The sequence below is a fragment of the Rhinatrema bivittatum genome, chromosome 3, assembly GCF_901001135.1.
Source record: "Rhinatrema bivittatum chromosome 3, aRhiBiv1.1, whole genome shotgun sequence".
Classification (NCBI taxonomy): domain Eukaryota; kingdom Metazoa; phylum Chordata; class Amphibia; order Gymnophiona; family Rhinatrematidae; genus Rhinatrema; species Rhinatrema bivittatum.
Genome location: NC_042617.1, coordinates 125,859,302 through 125,880,219, shown reverse-complemented (window position 1 = coordinate 125,880,219; position 20,918 = coordinate 125,859,302). Strand labels below are relative to the sequence as shown.

General features: G+C 42.9%; 1 protein-coding gene across 2 annotated transcripts in view; it reads left to right on the top strand.

The window, feature by feature from the left end:
* The first annotated feature begins 5,808 nt into the window (after positions 1–5,808).
* REL (REL proto-oncogene, NF-kB subunit) overlaps positions 5,809–20,918 on the top strand; it is a 108,120-nt gene continuing 93,010 nt past the window's right edge. The window contains exon 1 of one of the 2 annotated variants that reach the window (XM_029593719.1): positions 5,809–5,884. Coding sequence is in view for 1 of the 2 variants with exons in the window: in XM_029593718.1 (XP_029449578.1) it covers positions 6,282–6,288 (7 nt within the window). In the remaining variant the exon portion in view is untranslated. Of the gene's footprint in view, positions 5,885–6,163; positions 6,289–20,918 lie in introns of those variants that run through there. The other variant, XM_029593718.1, reaches the window with a different exon arrangement.

Sequence of the window (20,918 nt, the reverse complement as noted above, 5' to 3'; positions counted from 1 at the left end):
ATTGCATGGATTCGCGTTTCGCTTCTGGTTGATAGTGGTGCACCCACGACTCGTCACCAGTAACAATACGTGCCATCATTGATTCACCTTCGTTTGCATAACGGCAGAGATTTTCCAAACAGACACCCATCCGGTTGTTCTTATTGTCTTCGGCCAGCTGTTTGGGAGCCCATCTTGCACAGACTTTGCGAAAGTTCAATGCATCGGGCACTAAGGAATATGCTAATCTGTGAGAACACCCAATTTCTTTGGCAACTTCATCAATTGTTACCCTCCGGTTAGCGCGAACCATCTCTTCAACCTGCTTCACAGTTGCCTCTGTCGCAAACTCTACAGGTCGACCAGGTCTGTTTTCATCGTTCACGTTGGCACGTTCTTGTGCAAATTTATCGGTCCAGTTATAAATTGCTTTACGTGAGAGACATTTCTCTCCATATACTGGATACATTTCTTTATGAATGTCTTTTACCACTAAGCCCTTAGCCCATAAAAATCGGAAAACAGCACGTTGTTCTTCGACCATACAATCTGTCAACACAGCAGCCATTTTCCTTGTGTACACAGCCCCTGCGCATGCACAGTTTAAATAACTATTTATGTACATAAGCACTTCTAAGGTGCTGCCATCTATGGAATATGACAACATTACAAACATATGTTTTATTACCTTAGTAGAGAGATTTGTGACTTACTTACTGACTTACCCTCGTATAATTTTTTGATCAGTTAATCATTATAAATATATAAAAAATAATTAATGGTTTAAGTGGTGCAGATTTTTTTGAGTTGATTGAGTTTTACACTACTTGGGTGGAGATTTTTTGCAAGGATTAGAGGGTAACATACCTTTCCAGTTCAATTTTCTTCTTATACAATCTTCTTAAGGAGCCAGGGGTGGATAGTGGCAAGAAAAGACAACAAAAGAAAAAAAAAGGGATAGGCAGGATTTTCTTTTTTATTACTATTTATGAGGAAGGGGGTGTGAAAAAAAAGCTTAAAAGAGGATAGCAAGGATCATGGGGCTCAGGGAAGGTCCAGAGAAGAATATGGAGGAGGAGAGGGTGGTCTGAGAGCTGATGAGGAGGGAGATGTAGAAAAAGGAGAAAAAGCTACAAGGTAAAAAAAAGAGTGAAGAACAGAAACAAAACGTAGTAAAAACAGCACAGCATGGGGGGAGCAGAAAGTGTTACAGGAAAGGGAAAAGAAAAAAAAAAATGACCAGAGACAGGTCCAGCTAGAGAGAAGAACCTTAAAAATAAGAAAACATTCACAATATTGTTGGTGAGCCTAATTTTATTGATAATGTAGATTAAAAAAAAACCATGGGAAATAGTCTATGGAAAGGATGGATTATCAGCAGACACTGGCAGAAATAATAACATGGAACTGGATGCTTCATTATTTTAACACTATTTGGCATGTGTAAAATTGGAGAGAGAAGGAGGCCAGGTTAGACAGGAAGACTGCTTGTTGCTGTCCCTTCCTCTTCGCCTTTCACATACTCAAACTGCAAGGCACCTGGCTCCATATTATATTATTTGAAAGTGGAGAAAATTATGTTTTCAGAAATAGGCAATGCAACTTTCTGCACAAGTTCTGTTACCCATAATCCCCCTGTATTGGGGCAAATGTATGTGCATTTTACTGCATTCCATGATAATACTCCAGGAGGTTAGCTGAATCATATCTTTGTACATCTACAATTGTCTAGTTTAAGCAAATATTACTTGTAGTCTTGATATTTTATTGTTCAGTCACTGTTTTCATAGGGAAGACAGAGCTTGGCCCTCAGCATTTTTTTCAAGGCGAATTGTGGCTGTCGTCCTCTTTTCTCTAGAAAAACCAATATCTGAATAAAATAATTGTTTGTTGTTTCTTATGTTCCATGATCCTGTTATAAATAAACTGTTTAATAAAAATTACATTCGGACAGAAGTTATATTTTTTGAAGTGAGACTAAATAATCTACTAAAAATATGTGGTATGCTAATTTCTCGCAGGAAGTGATGATACCCAAAATACTCTTCAACTAGAGCAGCATTAACCTTGGTTGAATAGAACAGAGAGGCTTAGGTGTGTGTCCTGCCCCCCCTTGCCCCCATAATCATTTTAGAATGACTAGACCTAGCTGCACCAAACTTTGGCCTGGATTTATCAAAATGCACTAAATATCGCATGTGATAGAAAAAGGGGCATATTTTATGGTAATAGGCAGTTCATCACAATACTGGGGAAACCATATCAGGGCCACTGAGGAGAGAGGGAGAGAGAGAGTGCCTAGCCATAATGCCTTAACACTAGATAGGTATTTATACCTCTATAGGAGGCCCACCTAGTAACTCGAGGTGAGGTTTAGGAATTAGTGTAGGGGTTAGGGGCCACTTTGACTTTCAAAGTGAGACGTATGAACAGAACAGTGCTCTCTTGTGAAGATTTGATTACCTTCAGAGTGAGGAAACTCACTCAAAGATGAGATTTGTGCAATGTTCTCCCAACCTAGCTTGCTGTTACCCAGCCTACTCCCGCCCCTAATGCCTTCTCTTTTTCAGATTTGTATCGCACCATACGTTATGGTGCTATCGCATGCACGCTTTTCGCATGCGATAAGCCCTTAACGCATGCGAAAACGCCTTACAGCATTTTGATAAATGACCCTATTTGGTCTTTGGGGGGAGGGCATCTGACATTTCCACTTCTCAAACTGGTGAATGATTGGGTGGCACGAGAAGAGGGCAGAGTTGTTTCTCCTCCCCCAGCCCCTTTGCAATGGATGCAGGTGGCTTTGCCAAACTTTGGGTGGAGGTAAATTCCTTGGAGGGCACGTCAAACTTTTCCACTTTTCTTTACAGAAAGGTTGGCGAATGCATCTTTATCTTTATTTGAATTTATAAATCGCCTAAAGCGGTGTTCTAGGCGATGTACAAGCAAAACAAGCATAAAATATAAATTACAAACAGTCATAAAAACAATATCAGAAAGACCCATAGCAATCAGAAACGTCAGCGGAAATGCTTGGTTCACAATCAAAAGCTAGTAATGTGCCTGTTTGAATAACCAGGTTTTCAGCGAGGTTTTAAAAGATTTGATTTCATCAGCCAGGCGCAAAGCTTCTGGAAAAGAGTTCCAAAGAATGGGAGCCACAGCAGAGAAAGCACAGTCTCTAGTGCGGAACACAAATGGCGAATGGTGTGACAGAAGAAGAAATCAAATACGAGGACTGCAATTCTGTACTGGATGCATTCAGTAATAGATAGCCAGTGGAGATCAGTCAGCACGGGTGTAATATGATCACTTCTTTTACAACCTGAGATGAGACGCGCAGTGGCATTTAATATAAGTTGGAGAGGTTTTAAGGTCACGGCAGGTAAGCCGATGAGGATGGAATTGCAGTAATCGACTAATGGCAGGACTGAAGCCTGTATGACAGTCCAAAAATCTGGCTTGTCTAAAAGGTGTTTTAAGTCCACATACAATGCGTAACTTGTAAAAGCCAGACTTTAGGATGCTTCTTACGTGAGGACGAAAAGAAAGCAAAGGGTCAATTAGGACCCCAAGGTTCCATATACTCTCACCTTATACAATCTATAATTACAAAACATACTCATTCGCTCCATAACTCTCACCTCATACTTTCTTTAATCAATACATCCTTCCTTCCCCTTATAATATCATACAACCTCTATATTTCACACTCTCTACCTATCCATTCCCCCAAAATAATAAGCCCCACGGCACCAAAAAACCCTTTTTATTTATAAAAGCCTTAATGCTAGCACTCTGACTAGCTATTGACTATTTTATGTAAAATTAAAAAACAAATTCCATTTTATTTTGATTATTTTGTTTTATTTTTATCTTTGTGAACCGTTTTTGACAAAAAAAAAAATTTTTAAACGGTATATAAATGCTTTTAAATAAAATAAAATATATATATGTGAGTTCAGTGGGAAAGTGGTGTTTTCAATAACAATTGTTGTAGGTTGAAACTTGGAAAGGGGATCAAAACACACCGTGGAGGTAGTAAAAACAAGGACAGTATCTCAATTCAAGAAAGCATGGGACAAGTGCAGGGAATATCTGAAGGAAGTGGTGGGGATGGACAGGCTTAATAGTCCATAATGGTCTTTTCTTGCCATAATGTTATGCATCTTTATGGAGAGCACTTGAGAGTGAAGAGAGGGGTTGTTGGTGCTCCTCCTCCCAGATCCTTTGTCTTATGTGCAGCTGAGGGGAGATATGCATGCTGCACCTCAAGGAAATTGATTCACTTTAGTAGGGTCAGGACCTGAGTCCCCAACAGATAAGTGACCCTAAACCTGGGCTGTGAAGGCCCATACCTTAAGATGGCCTTGTTACGCAGCCCTTTCTCCCAAGCACCATTCAGCCTGAGCATCAGTGCCCCATTAGTCCTATTCCCCCCAATGCAAAAAAACAATTATGTACAATAGAAATGATTTGCATTTGTAAATATGAAGAATGAATAGGCGATTGTGGTTTGAAAATTTTATTACAAAAAAATGTATTTGGCCACACCTGTGATGAACACCTTGGCAGTCGAAGGGTTAAAGGTGCTGGCAAGCAAGATTTTATTTTTCTTTTGATGGATGAGTGATGTAGGGTAGGTGGGGTGTCTAACAGGGAATTTTACTATATCCATTATGTGTCCTATTCTTCAAATGCCTCTTTTTGAGACATATAGCTTGATTTTAAAGTAAAGCACTCTACTTTAAAAAGTAGCACATTCCACTTTTTTTTTTGGAGTAGGGGCAACATTTTCCTTCTGCAGCCTGGGGTTTTCAACTCAATGGGAACTAGATTCTGTTGGGCTAAAGCACTATAAGCCTTAATTTGCAATTACCTGGGGCCTTCTCTTTTACATCCCTTTCCTTTCTGTTAGCCCAGAACTTGCAGTGATAGTACTTGGCTGGGGCCCCTCGGCCAGGGCTGCTGCTAAAACTCTGCAATCATAGGCCCCTATCTCTGGAGCCATGGCATTGTTGTTTCTCCCCAGGCGATTTAAACACCGCTGCTGCAGCATCTCCAACCCCAGCAAGCAGGGGAGCTGTAGCCAAGTCCAGGAATCGAACCAAAATCTGCCACATGAACCAATTTGCCAGTCTACAAATTAAAAGGAAAAAACAAAAGTTCCAACAAATACACCTAAATTTGTGAAAACTTTATTATATGCTATGGTTTCATGTATGCAATGTATTCATTTATGTTAAAGTTCTTATTCTTAGCTTATTTACTTTGTGCTGACCTAGACAATGTACGAATATGAACTAGGATATGTATTGCTATTGGGTTGACCCACAATATGAACGCAGTCGCAGTAGGGAAATGTTGACCATGAACATGAACGCAGGTTCTGTAAACGGTTGTGATCTTCTTTTGGGACGCCGGTATATAAAACGCCTAAAGAAATAAAAAATAAATACATTTCCTTTCTGACCTAACTAGACACTCCAAAGCCGTGCACAACAGCAGAGAAAAATTACAATACCTGCAATAAACTATTGCGAATCCTCGGCCTCATGACACGATAGGATTTATGGCCGAAAAAGTAGAACAGGTTGCTACTGGTTTTGGCCACGTGGGACATGCAACTGTACAGGACTCAGCTGGTCCTGAAAGGTATTCCTTATTATAGTGGGACACGGCCCTCCCCCCCCCCCAAAAAAGACAAGAAGTGTCAATATTTTTTTTTGGGGGGGGGGGCAAATACTCCTAAACTTCGTTGCATGACTGTCAGCTTTTCTTCTCGGGACGGCGCCGACTTACAAACGTTTTCTGCCCCTCTTTGGTGCTTAAGCTGTGAGAAAAAAAAAAAAGAAAAGCCAGCTCCATAGAGCGCGAAACTACCCTTGCCTACGTCAACGAGAAGGTAAGTGCGTGAAAGGCCGGGGCAAGTGCGGGGGAGCGAGAAGGGCAGGTGTCGCTTAGTTGCCCCTTCCTCACCCCCCCCCCCCCCTGCCAAACCAGAAAAGTCAAAGCTAAGATGTGAAAGATAGGACGGCCAAGGGGACTGTGGCTACTCGGTGTCGTCAGAGCCGCCTCCTCACAGCGCCCACGACCTCCCGTGCTCCCGACACCGCGCGCTGCCGAGCTCGGGCGGCCGCGCCTCTGCCCTGACGTCACGCTGCAGGGCGGTGAGAGGGGGAAATTCCCGGCAGGGAGAGGGCTCGCGAGCGCGCGCGGCCAACCTGACGTTCTCCCCACAGTGCCGGGCAGGCTATAAGCGGCGCTGCGAGCTCCGGCTGTCCGAATAACGTCCCGCAGACATGGCAGGTAAGAGAGACTCCGCCACGGGGAGCTGGGGATCTGTGTGTAGGGAAGCATCCGGGCCCCGCGCCTTCGTTGCCCGGGATGAGCGGTTTCGTGAGTGGCCTCGGAACGAGCTCTAGAAGTTGGCACCCTAGCCTCCCTCTTCTCGTCGCCGCCTTATGTTTTGCTTTGGCAGCCCGTGTCAGTAGAGTATCCTGAATCTTCTGCCAACGGGGAACTTGCCGCCTTCCCTTGCCAGGCGGGCGCAGTCCGTATGAGAAGCAGAGTTTCTGGGTTTCAAACTCTGGCGATACCAGAGGGAAACGAGAAGGCTTGCCACTGAAACCCACTGCTTTTGCTTTGTGCACCATAATGTGCAAAAAGCTTTGCTTTGGGTTTTGTTTTGGTTTTTTTTTTATCTCGTATTGATCAGGAAGTTGGGCAGTTTGGTGTAAGGCAGATGGACGATGCATTTTGTTTTTAACATATTTAAAGTGCATCCTTTGAACTTCTGTATTTTTCTTAGCTGTGCTGCTGGGCACAAGATGAACTGTTAAATCTCTAGCCGAATGTGGATTTTATCCGAGCTCTGTTTGATTGTGGTAATAAAAGGCACAGAGGTAGCCCAGTTTTTTGTATGGTGTACCTGACTGCATTTAGTGCTGATTTCCGGCGTGTGCATGCATAAAACTTGTTTTTCTGTAAATTACTGTTTTAAAATTGACCTATACTCAGTGTAGATAAATATGCATATAATTTGCATACTTTTTCACAAACTGCAGAGAGGCAACCTGGCAGGTGGAATTAGAATTACACACCCGCTTTTTGATTTTTAAACAATATGCCGGTAAGTTCACTCGCACAAAGCAGGCACAGCTTTCTGTGGGTGAGTTTGTGCCATACAATGATACCAGCTGACAGATTTTCAAAGTGAATTTATGCACATAAATTTGCTTTGCAAATTGGGGATAAAGCCTGCACATGAAAGGTAAATGCAGACTTTACCCCAACCCACACAGTTATAAAATTACCACTCCCCTCCCCATCTTTTACAGATTTAACAAAGATGGGGGGGGGGGAACCAGGAGGTTTCTGTTTTCCAATCTTATAAGGCCTCAGAATGCACTTCACCCCATTTATCCCCCATTGGGGTTGAGGTGTATGACCCCCAGAATCTTTTTTTTCTCAGGCATTATAGCTGTCTCCTTTGCTCACAAAAGCAAGATGCAGCATCCTCCAGGGTACTTTGCCATGCTGCTCATTCAGGGCCCCATGAGTGTTTGCCTCACTCTTGCCTCCCAGGAGGCAGTAAGTGCCCATCGAACCCCCGAGTCCTGCTCTGTAACACAGAATACTAACCAACAGGGCCATAAAGCACTGCAAAATGCTCCAGTTTTAGGGTAGCAATTGTAATTGTAGAAGACAGTAACAAGAAAAGCTGTGTTTGGATAAAATCTTTGATTCTTTTATAACCCAGTCAAAATGTGTAAGTGTTACTTAAAAGGTTTGTAAGAACTAATCGGACGTGCAGTGCTATCCATCCGTGTTAATCATTAGGGCTGGTACTTCCTCTTTGTGCAGAGTCTGCTATGATGCTCATTTATGATTGTAGAAATAAACCACGAGTATCAAAGCTGGTGAAACAGTGAGGTGTAGTCTTGGCAGTGCGGGGTGTATTCAGTCGGACAAATTTGTGTAATTGAAGAACGAGTGTAAAGTTTTCCAAAGCTATTTTTCTATTCTAGTTTGTTTCTTAATGTAATGGGTAGAGTTAGATAAATAGCGTTTGTTTATTTTGAGTCTGGTTTTTTACTCAGACCGGTACATGCTATTCCCTAATCAGAACCTGTATACCTCTCTGCCTTAACGAGAATCTCTTGCACTGGATGGAGAAGTAACGTGGTTGAGTTGGATTACCAGTATCTATATTATACCGTAATTCTTTTAGAATGTTGTTAGCCAAGTGCTTTTGAACAGGGGAAGTTATCTTCCAAGTACTGACATAGTGACAGCTTGTAATGTCATATGATTTAAAAAAACAGGAAGTGTACAAAGGTGGCTAACTGGGTTAGTTAACATTCTGCAAATGTCATAATTTATATCACAGACAACAGGGTCACATTTTCTACTATGACCTCCTGGATGTCAGATAAACAACCTCGCTCTTCAGTAAATCACTCCCAGCTGTCCTGGTTGGAATATTTTTATAAGTGATCATTTTTTAGCAAGCAGTGGACTGATGCAGAGAGGAGGAAGCTGCACACTAGAGGGTTGCTGGCACACCTTCAGCAGGCTAGGAAGAGCAGTGTTGGAACGATCTGCTCGAAAGGTCTTCACCCTCATTAATGTAAATGTTATTGAAACAATTTAATTGTTGCTAGATCCAGGGAGTTTGGTGGTGGTGTCAGAGGTGCACGAGATGCAGACAGGTCACTGTTACTTGTGCAAGAGACTTGCTGCACTTGACCTGGTTATTGCCATGAAAATATTGGCTTGTTTGGTTCTCTATATTGCTTCGGCTTTGGTTCCTAAGTCTCCTATCTTTTTCTTCAGATATATCTCATTTCTTATGTTTTCACCCTCTTTTTCTGGAATAAAAGGTGTTTAATTTTAATTATGGTAATGTATGTATTTGTGCCTAGAGTTCCACTAAGGATCAGCACATCAAGGCACCAATTTTCTTAGATTCATATTGGAGGGCATGGCTAACTAGGAGGAGCTTAAACCTTAACCAATAATTCCACCTTAGAAATTAAATAAAAATGCAGATCAAAAAGAAGTTAATGGATTTTAACTGCCAAACTGAATGATCTAATATTTAGTTGCAGGCATTAGTACTTGAAATGAGCAGTTGTGCTCGTTTTTGCTAGCAAAAGGGAATCTTTCTCCTCTCCTGGTTTGCTCCCTGCCTTGCCACTTGTCATATTTTCTCTCTCATTCCCAAGGGCATCAAAAGCAAAGTAATAATGAGAGGTTTATGATAAATCTGCCCTTCCTGAAGCCAAATGACTCTAGGAGCCTGATGCTATGGGTTGTGTTTAGAGGGTGATCTTGGTGGCTCTGCCTCATGTGTGCCTAGTGCTGCTCTTTCCTTTCGATCTCTCCTGTCTTGCCCCATTCCCTCCTTCCTGCTGTTTCTTGCTAACCCTCTGACATTTTAGCTTTTTTTTCTACCTCACTCCTTTCCTTTTTTTTTTTTTTCCCCCTTGCTTCTGTTCCCCCCACTCCTCACATTTCTCCTCTCGTATCCGTGCCTCCTTGTCTGGCCAGGAGCACAGGCGAGCGTTGGTTTGTGTGGAGCAGCTAATGAGCTGACGATGCCAGTAAATTACATGGCAGAATGTTTCAGTGTATGGAAGAATCATCCCATGGCTGCCTCATCCCCTTCTGACAGAAAGTCTCTGCTCAAAATTTTGCCCCTGGAGGAGCGTATTCAGCAGTGCCTGTCCTGGGCAGTGATAGATGTTGAGAGCTTGGATGGGGCAGTCACCCAGGGCACACACCTGGAGGAGGGCTCATAGAGTGTGGGAAAAAAAGGGTAATGGGATTGGTGGGGAGGGGGGAGGGGAGGAGATGGGGACCCTTAATCCATCCCTGATGTTGGATGACCCCCAGAAAGTGTTAGGGGGTATTCTGCTGTTTGCTTTGAGTGAATTCGGGTGGTGTTGTGCAGCAGGGGAGACAGTGGAAGCACTGTTGGAATTGGACAGCTATGAGAGATGGGGATTCTCTGCACCCTTCCTTCTGTACTGCTTTATGCTACTGGCTCCCTGGCTTTAGTGCTGCAAATCTTTTTCTGCCCTACTGATTCCAGTGCCTATAGTTTTGCCTTTCGCTTATTGTTCCCTGTCTTGTCCATCGTTTTATCTTACTTAGCGTCTCATATCTCATCTCTTTTATCTCACCGCTTCTGTGATCTATTTTGCCTCTTATTTTTTTAACTCTTACTTTTTTCTTCCTCCCCTCTCTGCTCTGTGTCTCATGTCTCATGCCATAACTCTTCCCTTGGCTGTCACTCCCTGTCCTCGTGATTTCACCTTTTGTCTGTCAGCTTTTTCCTCTCTCTTTTTGGCTCTCTGTCCCCGTCTCAACTATTGGCCTGAGTTACACTAAATAACTCCCCCATTGCAGTGAACATTCTCTGAGCAGAATAGATTTGGTAGTTTCTAAATTGCTTGACCCCATTTTTCTTTCTTTAAATCCCACTCCCACCACAGATGGCATGCCGGGGTGACACATCAGGTCCCTAGTCAGCCAGGAGAGCTGCAGGGAAGCTGCCTTCGAGACCACCCCTCAGTACAAACTCCTCTAGCCTGCATATCTCCCTGGTACCTCTGCAGCTTATCCCATTCTAGCCAACCTCCGTGGACAAGACGCTTAACACAAGTCTCCTGTGCTACAGGGGACAGTCTAGAGTAGGTTATTTAAATGGAAAAAAAAGTCTTAAACTAAGCTTCCTTGCTGTATTCTCCCATTACAGCTGTATAAGGAATCTGTTACAATGGAGTTATAAAAGCCATAACAATGGTAATATGACCGCACATGGCATATATGCTGCTTACTGCTGCATGTCTCTGCCTTGTGTATCTCAGGATTAAAAAAAAATAATGCCAGGTCTACTGTTCTTTGTATACAAAGTATTTACAGTCCCTGAAATACCAAATTATAAGGGGTGAGTAAAAAATCTTCAGCACAGCAAGGTTGCCATTCAAGAATTCACCTTACTTCCCTGTATATCAATGTTTCAGTCCATACCTTCTTCAAGAATACAATAATCAGCGTAATAAGCACAAGTTTTTAAATACTTTCTCCACACACCTTAAGTTGTCCGCTGTGACTTGGACTGACATTGCCACTAGAGATGTGAATCGGAACTGGAATCTGATCGGTTCTGCTTCCGATCCAAATCTTAAAATTTTTATCGCCCAGCCCGATTTGAGTTTTGATTATCGGCTGCGCCCGATCCGATAATCAAAAAACCCTCCCCCACCCTCCCGAACCCCCAAAAAAGGTTTTAAAATTACCTGGTGGTCCAGCGGGCGCGTGGGGAGTGATCTCCCGCTCTCAGGCCATCGGCTGTGTTAATAAAAATGGCGCCGATGGCCTTTTGCCCTTACCATGTGACAGGGCAAAGGTAGCGCTGGCGCCATTTTGAATACTGGCAATATGGCCTGAGTACAGGAGATCGCTCCCAGACCCCCGCTGGACCCCCAGGGACTTGTGGCCAGCTTGGGGGGGCCTCCTGACCCCCACAAGACTTGCCAAAAGTCCAGCGGGGGTCCTGGAGCGACCTCCTGCACTCGGGCCATATTGCCAGTATTCAAAATGGCGCCGGCGCTACCTTTGCCCTCACTATGTCATAGGGGCCGACGGTAGGCCCCTGTGACATAGTGAGGGCAAAGGCTAGCACCGGCGCCATTTTCAGTACTGGCAGCCGCTAGCCTTTGCCCTCACTATGTCACAAGGGCTGGCCGTCAGCCCCTGTGACATAGTGAGGGCAAAGGTAGCGTGGGCTCCATTTTGAATACTGGCAATACGGCCCGAGTGCAGGAGGTCGCTCCCGGACCCCCGCTGGACTTTTGGCAAGTCTTGTGGGGGTCAGGAGGCCCCCCCAAGCTGGCCAAAAGTCCCTGGGGGTCCAGCGCCAGCCATCCAGTGCTCCTACCATGTGACAGGGGCTGGCCAATGGCACGGATACCCTGTCACATGGTAAGGGCAAAGGGCCATCGGCGCCATTTTTATTAGTGGCAGCCGATGGCCCGAGAGCGGGAGATCACTCCCCGTGCCACCGCTGGACCACCAGGTAATTTTAAAAGGTTTTGGGGGGGTCAGGAGGGTGGGGGAGGCTAAGGGGGTCATTTTAAAGGGTCGGGTGGGTTTTTTTTTTTTATCGGGCCATCGGCGCCATTTATATTAGTGGCAGCCAAAATGGCGCCGATGGCCCGAGAGCGGGAGATCGTGCCAGGACCCTCCCAGGTAATTTAAAACATTTTGGGGGGGGGTTCGGGAGGGTGGGGAATTTGTTTTAGAGGGTCGGGGTGGGTTTAGGGGTTGTTTTGGTGTGCCGGTTTTCCCCCCTCCCCCGATTTACGATTTTTCACGATAAATCGGGGGAATTTCTATTGTATCGCGACTCTAACGATTTTTGATGATTTAAAAAATATCTGACGATTTTTTTAAATCGTCAAAAAATGATTCACATCCCTAATTGCCACTGTTGCAGTTAATTTTGCTCCAAGCTGACAAAGAACAAGTGTTTTGCGTACAGGATCATAGATAAAGAGCATGCCACCAAACCATCCATCCACTCATCCGAAGAAGGGGCCTGGGTGGTCTCAAAAGCTCATGTACTTACAACATTTTTATTGCTGGTCCTTTAAAAGGTGTCACAGCCTACAAAGATGCTACCAAAGCAAGGCAATGAAGCAATAGTAATTATTCATCTCAGCTCACTGCCATGGGAACTCTGAACAACCTTAGGTCTGGAATAGCTTACTTGCAACACCCGTTCCTCACATGTTTCTCACCTTATATATGGTAATGTTTTTGAGGTACTTTTTCGTAAGTAACCACCTTATTTCTCTCTAACGATTAGAGAGATTAGCAGGACATGGTGAAGTGGTTACATAAATTGGATTTTTGGCTTTTCGCTCTGGTCGAGGTGTCTGAGTTTGGGAATGCTGATGAGCAAGTTCATGGGGAAGAACACAGTGTTTAGGAATGGCAGTTCCCTTCTCTTTAGTCATTTGGCCAAATTTATTCCCCTGATGGTTTTACAAGCTGGATTTGTCTTATTCTGTCCGATGGAGTTTATGGTTCACTCAGATTCACAGCTGAATCGTGGAGCATTTTTTGATTAAGATATTTAGCTTTGATTGTAAACTACAAGCTAATATTTAAAAATGTACTTCTGCGTATATATCAGGGTTTTATGTGAACAAATTTTATTTTTGTTGTGCATAAAATATTCGCACATATGGTTAGAAAATAGGTAGAAAACATAAGTGATATTTCTACTAAAATTTCCGTGCAAGTGTTTGATTAAACATCAGGGGGTTTCATACTTGTTTTATCAGCCTACTCAGTTAATATCATTTCTTTCTGATAAAAAGAAAACTCTGTTTAGCTCTTCGTTAACTGCTAGCTTAGAAACTCCATAAGCTGTAACTAAAGACCTTTATTATATTATGCTGTATCCCATTTGTAGCCAATTTACCTTAGTAATGTATCAATTCGTTGGGTTGGGTAAATCTCTATTGTGGGCTTGCTGCATGATTTATAACTTTGTAATTTTGAGTATAAGCTTTTTTGATGGGTAGGGATATTTACCTACCGTATATAAGTTTCTATCTGGAAGTGTAATTTTTCCTTTTCATATCTTGACAATGTTGCAAAATGCATGTATTTCCTTTCAAGTTAATACTTGATAAAGTTTGTAAAATGAATAAATACAAAAGAAAAAATATGTGCTTTCAATGCATCACAAATATTCGCTTGTGCTGAAACATACGCATGTATGTTGGGGACCAGATATACGCATATTTTATAATCTGCACAGACCAGACACATTCAGGTGTCCGTACTGAATTCACCAATTTGCTGATACCTCCGCCAGTTCACCCAGTCAGTCTCCAATTCACTGAGACCCTCATAGTACTTCACCTTGAACTACCTCCAGACCTCTCACTCAAAAACAGCAGACAAGATGAGTCTGATATCAGTTGCGCTAGTTAATTATTAGATGTGAAATTGCAAGAATGAGTTTCCTAATGTATTTGCATAAATCTCGTATAAAATAGTAATTTGCTATGTACCTCTTGGCGCTGCCTAAGAACACTCGTAGACTGCACCTTTTCTGCGCAGATATACGTGTGCATGAAATATTTGTGTACTTTCCATATTTATAAAATAGCACATGCATGAGTACAGGCTACTTAACATGGGTATATGCAAATTTTACATACATAACTCCTTTGAAAATTACCTCATAAGAGTCCATCTAAGGCTCTGTGCATCCAGTCATACCCCTGGGTTGGTAGCCTTACATGGAAAAGGTTGCTGAACGGATAGATCGTTGTGTCAAAAAATGGATATAAAAGCCTTTTTTAATTTAAAATGTCCAGATAAAGTCTGCCATCATGGGCAATCAAAAGTAAATCAAGGCAGTCTTCAAATATTCAGAGTACTAAGAGAAAGATGCTGGGTGTTCTTCACATGCATCTTTCTCCCTGGTTGGTCTGACACTAGGAACCCTCTTATCTTGCGCTGGATTCTGTTCCGTCTAGACTTCACACTTCCTCCTTTTTGCTGAGTATTCAGCTGCTGAGTCTGCATGGTTGTCTCCAGAATAAAAGCCACATTCCTTTATTTGTTTTCAGAACATTAGAAAGTGCCCTGGCACTGAAGTGGAATGGCACAGCAGCCCATCTCTAACCAATTGGCTGCCACTGGTGTCAGAGTTAACCGTTGCCACTGTGGTTAAAGGCATGACAAAGACACCAACAGTTACTACCAAATCAGAGCAGCCTGGAACATGTACATCAGGAATTAAATTCATGTTTCTTGAAATAAAGTGCCATTCGTATGTTGTTTAATGCAGGACTTATTCCTTCTTCACCCAGTGCTGATGTTTCCATGCCAATATAGAATGACAGCAGATAAGGACCATAGACCCTAGCTGAACTCTGGCTTCGCTTCTTTACAGCTAGACATCCCGAGTATTTAGCTGCACCTTCTTTTGAATAATTTCACTTATGACCTTGTTAAAAGTTACGGAAAGAAACGTCTCTCCTTGCTCATTGGTGAGACAGATTGAACCATTATTTATTATCTCCGTATACAGTGATTATTTATCCACTTGTAAAGTGGATTTTACGGTCTAGTAAATGTAGAATTTTGATTTTACAACTCATCCATTATCATAAATGATTCATTCTACCTGTTTAGAGATAATTGACCTGTTCATTGATGATACAGCATAGAGCAAACATACTATTTGTCACTGGATTAAAAAAATAGGTCTTTCAGACTTAGGGCCTGATTTGCTAAGTTATCTCTCCCATTATTTGTCCATGGGAAAACAAGATTGGAAAGGCTACACAAAATATCTAATGGTGTTCTTTACCTCCAGCAGTTACCTGTGCTTCTCTGAAGGGCTGGTGCAAATATAACTTAGGGAAACACACACAAACCCAATTAACTTTCAGGACACTTCCTCCCAATACTCTGATAATTAAACTTAAGTAAATGTGAATCAGTTGTTTACTCTTTCAGATAATAGAAGGACTAGGGGGCGCTCCATGAAGTTAGCAAGTAGCACATTCAAAACAAATTGGAAAAAAAACATTTTTCACTCAATGCACAATTAAGCTCTGGAATTCATTGCCAGAGGATGTAGTTAAGACAGTTAGCTTAGTTGGGTTTAAAAAAGGTTTCAACAAGTTCCTGGAGGAGAAGTCCATAAATACTATTAGTCAAATTGGTTTAGGGAATAGCCACTGCTTATAACTGGCATTAGTAGAATATGATCCTTTGTTTGGGTACTTGCCAGGTACTTGTATCCTGAATTGGAAGCAGGATGCTGGGCTTCATGGAGCCTCTGTCTGGCCCAGTATGGCAACTTCTTATGTTCTTACTACTCCTCCCAGAATGATCTTGTAAAAACATATAATTGGTCATCAGATTTTTTTAATATTAAATTTTGTTTTGTATATACAATATATATATTATTTGTTTCAGAAATCATGTCACAGTGTCTGATGAATGTATTATTTGTAATTGGGGGGAGGGGGTAGATGCAAATAAAATGAAGACAAACATGAATTTTTATAAATTAAAAGAAATCCATACCACATTGGCTAAAAATAATCTCTGAAATGGTTGGCTAAACTGAACTAGGATGTTTCCCCTTACTACTCATCTTATTAAAAAAAAATAATAATAATAATTCTGGTCTCCCCTGAGTAACAGAGATGCGTACTTCCTCTCCTGTCAGACTCTTTCAGCTAAATTTTAAATCCCCTGCGCGTGGGGAAAACGGGGGTTACGTTTGTGGCTGGGCCTTGCGTGCGTTACGCGCTCAAGAGCCGGACATCTATCAAGGGGCGGTCCAGGGGGCAGGGTGGAGCTGGAGGCCGCCGGTACAGGGGATCTGCACGTGCATGTTATAAAACCGCATGTCTGTGCACACGCCGGGTAGCGTGCCCACATATTTTTAAAAATCTACCCTTATGTGAATTAACACAAAACCCTGCAAAAAGACACTGAGTCTATATAGAAAACCTGTCATATCAAAACAGCATTATTGTTTTGAAGTGAATGTAGCTGCTCTTTTGCCCCCCCAGAAGCTGCCATCCTAGGCAATCACCTAGTTTGCCGAATGGTTAAGCTGGCCATCCTCACCTGCTTCCCTTCCTCTCTCAATCCCACTAACCCCCATTCCCTATCTCCTCTTGCTGCTTCATAAGCTGTTGGGATGTGGGAATCCCCCTGATCCAGTCCTCCTGCTGAAAGCATCAACTCCTCTTAGGGCCTACTGTTAGGGCCTATTGAAAAGTAAGGGTCCCAATACAGATCCCTGAGGCACTCCACTGCCCACTCCCTTCCACTGAGAAAATTGTCCATTTAATCCTACTCTGTTTCCTGTCTTTTAGCCAGTTTGTAATCCATGAAAGGACATCGCCACCTATCCCATGACTTTTTACTTTTCCTAGAAGCTTCTCATGAGGAACTTTGTCAAATGACTTCTGAAAATCCAAGTATACTACATCTACCGGTTCACCTTTATCCACATGTTTATTAACTCCTTCAAAAAAGTGAAGCAGATTTGTGAGGCAAGACTTGCCCTGGGTAAAGCCATGCTGACTTTGTTCCATTAAACCATGTCTTTCTATATGTTCTGTGATTTTGATGTTTAGAACACTTTCCACTATTTTTCCTGGCACTGAAGTCAGGCTAACCGGTCTGTAGTTTCCCGGATCGCCCCGGAGCCCTTTTTAAATATTGGGGTTACATTTGCTATCCTCCAGTCTTCAGGTACAATGGATGATTTTAATGATAGGTTACAAATTTTTACTAATAGGTCTGAAATTTCATTTTTTAGTTCCTTTAGAACTCTGGGGTGTATACCATCTGGTCCAGGTGATTTACTACTCTTCAGTTTGTCAATCAGGTCTACCACATCTTCTAGGTTCACCGTGATTTGGTTCAGTCCATCTGAATCATTACCCATGAAAACCTTCTCCAGTACTGGTACCTCTCCAACATCCTCTTCAGTAAACTCCATTTCTAGGGGTAAAACCCATTTTTACTCATGGCAATGGCTTTGTAAATTGTCCTCTTCATCCATCTCTTCCTGTCCTCTCTTTATTCTCAGTTTTCACCATCTTTCTTCTTTGTTATCATAGCTTTTACCTTTCACTTTTCCCCGTTCCACCAGCCTTCTTGAGCCTTCTTTCTCTCTCTTGCCTCATGTCCTTTTCTCCTCATCTCCCCCATGCATCCTGCCCTCCATCCCTCTCCTACCTCTTCCCTCCCATGTATTCCAGCCTTCAATCTCCCTTTCTCCGCGCCCCTTCCGCAATGCCTCTTGGCCCTGCATCTCCCTTTCTCCCTAGTGGTTAGGGTACAGGCTGAGAACCAGGGAAGCCAGGGCTCAAATCCTACTGCCACTCCTTGTGACCCTGGGCAAACCCTCTTCACTCTCCACTGCCTCACGTACAAACTTAGGGCCTCATTTACCAAGCATTTTTCCCTTATACACAGCCTTAGTAAATCAGACCCTTGGACTCTAAGCCCTCTGGGGACAGGAAAAGGACTACTGTAGCTGAATGTAACTCTCCATCAGCTACCAATGAAAAGGCGTGAGCTAAATAAAATAAAAATCTATTATTTATGTCCCTCTACCAACCAGTCTTCCATGTCACTTCGCTTTATCTCCTCAACTCTCGGCTCCTGACCATTCTTGTTTGCTTTCTCCAGCTCGGCGTTCCCATGCTTGCCCACCTCTCAGCCCTCCATCTCCCGAATCGTGGTTTCTTTCCCTTGGAATCTGAAGAGGAGCAGCAGACATAGGCATATGGGGGGGGGGGGGGGTAGTGGGACTCGGGGGAGGCCGCAGGGCCTGTGGGGGATGGTGCAAATGCTGCACGTCCTTTCCCTGTGGCTGCTTCCTCATCCTCTTGCCCCGTACAGGCTTCATTTCTAAGTGGGGAGCCTGGACAATAGAGAAACAGGAGGTGGAGGGGGCAAATTAAGCATGGTGCTGTCACTGCCTCCCACAGTGCTCGCTGTCTCTGCATCTCCTACGTCTCCTCTGCTTGGGGCAGCAGCCTCCGTGCGGTGGCAGTGATATCGCGCATCTCCATTTTTTCTGCTCCAGGTCAAAACAGGGCAGCCAATGGCAGTCCCGGAGGTCTTCTGCTTGAGGTTACCGCTTCATGTGGCGGGGCGAGTTTAGGTTTCCCCCTCATGTACTGTTCTGTACTTCCCTGGGGGTGCATGAACCGCTGGTCTTTGCTCTGTTGTATATAAACACGTTCAAATAATGCCATGGCTTTCCTATTGTGTAGGCAAAAGGATAAGGGTGGAAATTCAGAAGCAATGAGTTAACAGGCAACAAAAGCAATGGAATAGGACTTCGGTAGTCCAACAGTCTTGCTGTTCAGAGAAGTATATTTATTTTACTTCACAAAGGAATACAACTCTCGATGCAAACAAAGCACACAGTCAAGATCTGGTCCCTCCCAACGCAGTTTTTTTGAAACACGGTCTGTGGTGGGGGACCGTCAGCTTCATTTCCATCAAGAGTTGGAAAATAAGAAAGAGCTCACACATTGTCCAGGCTGGATGTTATAAAGTAAGGGCCAGATTTTCAAAAGCATTTACTCGAGCAAAACTGGTTTTTGCTCGAGTAAATACACTTTACTCAAGTAAGTGGGCTTTTCAAAATTGCTACAATATATGCCATTGAATTGTCCATAGGATTTACTCAAGTAAGTGCACTTTACTCGAGTAAATAGCTTTTGAAAATTGCTACGATAATATGTCACATTTACATGCGTAACTCCTTTGAAAATGACCCCCTAAATATATTAGGCGAAGTATAAAACCCTTTTTCAAAAATTAATAAATGAAAGGGTCAGACTGTGTCCATGATTTAACCTATTGATTTCACATGATCTCATGTGATGGGCATCAATTTCTACTGGAATTTTGCAGCCCATACTAATTTAATCAATTTGTGTAACTCTTGCATCTGCTTTAAGTGCTAGTTGTTTCACTGGTAATCAAGGCTTTGGGTAACCTTTATTTAGAAGTGTGTTTAGATCAGAAAATTGAAAATATCTCCAAAATCAGAAGGGGAATGATTTCTGTAATTTTTCTTTAAAATTGAGGAGGCTGTGCTTTCAGGCTTCCACGTTTGGTTGCACTTAGTTCATGGACTTCTCAGACATCGCCCTGTTATAGCTGGTGTTAGTGTTGTCCTCCTTCCCGTGGATGACTCAAAGTGCTCTGCAAAATTACCGTGACAGCATCCTCTGACTGCCCTTTGCTGAATCTGTTGTCGTGACTTTTGCCCCTTGCATCACTTTCTCCTCTGTGAAGACACCGCACAGTTAGGTGTTTAGTGCTTCTGCTGTTCCTCATTCAGTGTGTATTTTTGGAACCATTTATATACTCAGCTTTGTCACCTTTCCTTTCCCTTTTAATATTGTTTCCTTTGATTGTTTCTTAAGCCTCTGAGCTGCACGAATGGACAAGTTCCTGGTGATAGTTGGCCTGTAGCATTTTTTCCTCGCATTGCTATAAAGATGTTCAGAGAGTAATAAGCTTTGCCCTCAGCCCTCTATGGTTATTTGCATTCTCTTTTCTGGTTTCTTTTACCGTATTGCTTTGGTTGGTCACCTGTGCAGTTTGCTTTACAGCTGTGCTGCATGGCTTTCGAGGGGGGGGGGGGGGGGTAATTTTGTAATAGCCTGCGTAAATTTAAATCAGATCAGCTCAGAATTTATATCAATTTTCAAAGGGAAAGCAGGTACCTACTTTCCTTCAGCATATGATCCCTCCTGAACTACCTGCATACAATTACTACGCTTGCCAATTTCTGCACAGGTTGGTAGGCAGAATTTATGTGCGCACTTTTGAAACCGCAAGACCTCCCTCACAACACCTCTGCTCAGCCTGGGTATACTTGCATGTTTCTGGCTATGGTCAGATAAGTCTGCTCGCATATTGGGCAGGCAGTTTTGTAACCGGCCATTTCTACAGGCAAAGCACTAGAAATACTTTAAAAAATTACCCTCTGGCTGTGATGATGTGCATATTTGAAGATACCCAATCTTTCTCAATCCCAAATCTGCTTTGTGTTCTCCGTCTGATGCAATGATATCTCACAGCTGCTGGTTCTAACCTTATCTTGCATTATATTTAGTCTTTTATAAGTGGCTCTGAGATTTTTATAATAATTTAAATTGATAATCTTAAATCTGAGGTAAAATCTTCAGTCTATATCGTGGAAACTCTCATAAAGAATACAATCACAGAACATACAGATAGATATGGTTTAACGGGACACGCCAGCATGGATTTACCCAAGGGAAGTCTTGCCTCACAAATCTCCTACATTTTTTTTTTTTTTTGAAGGGGTGAATAAA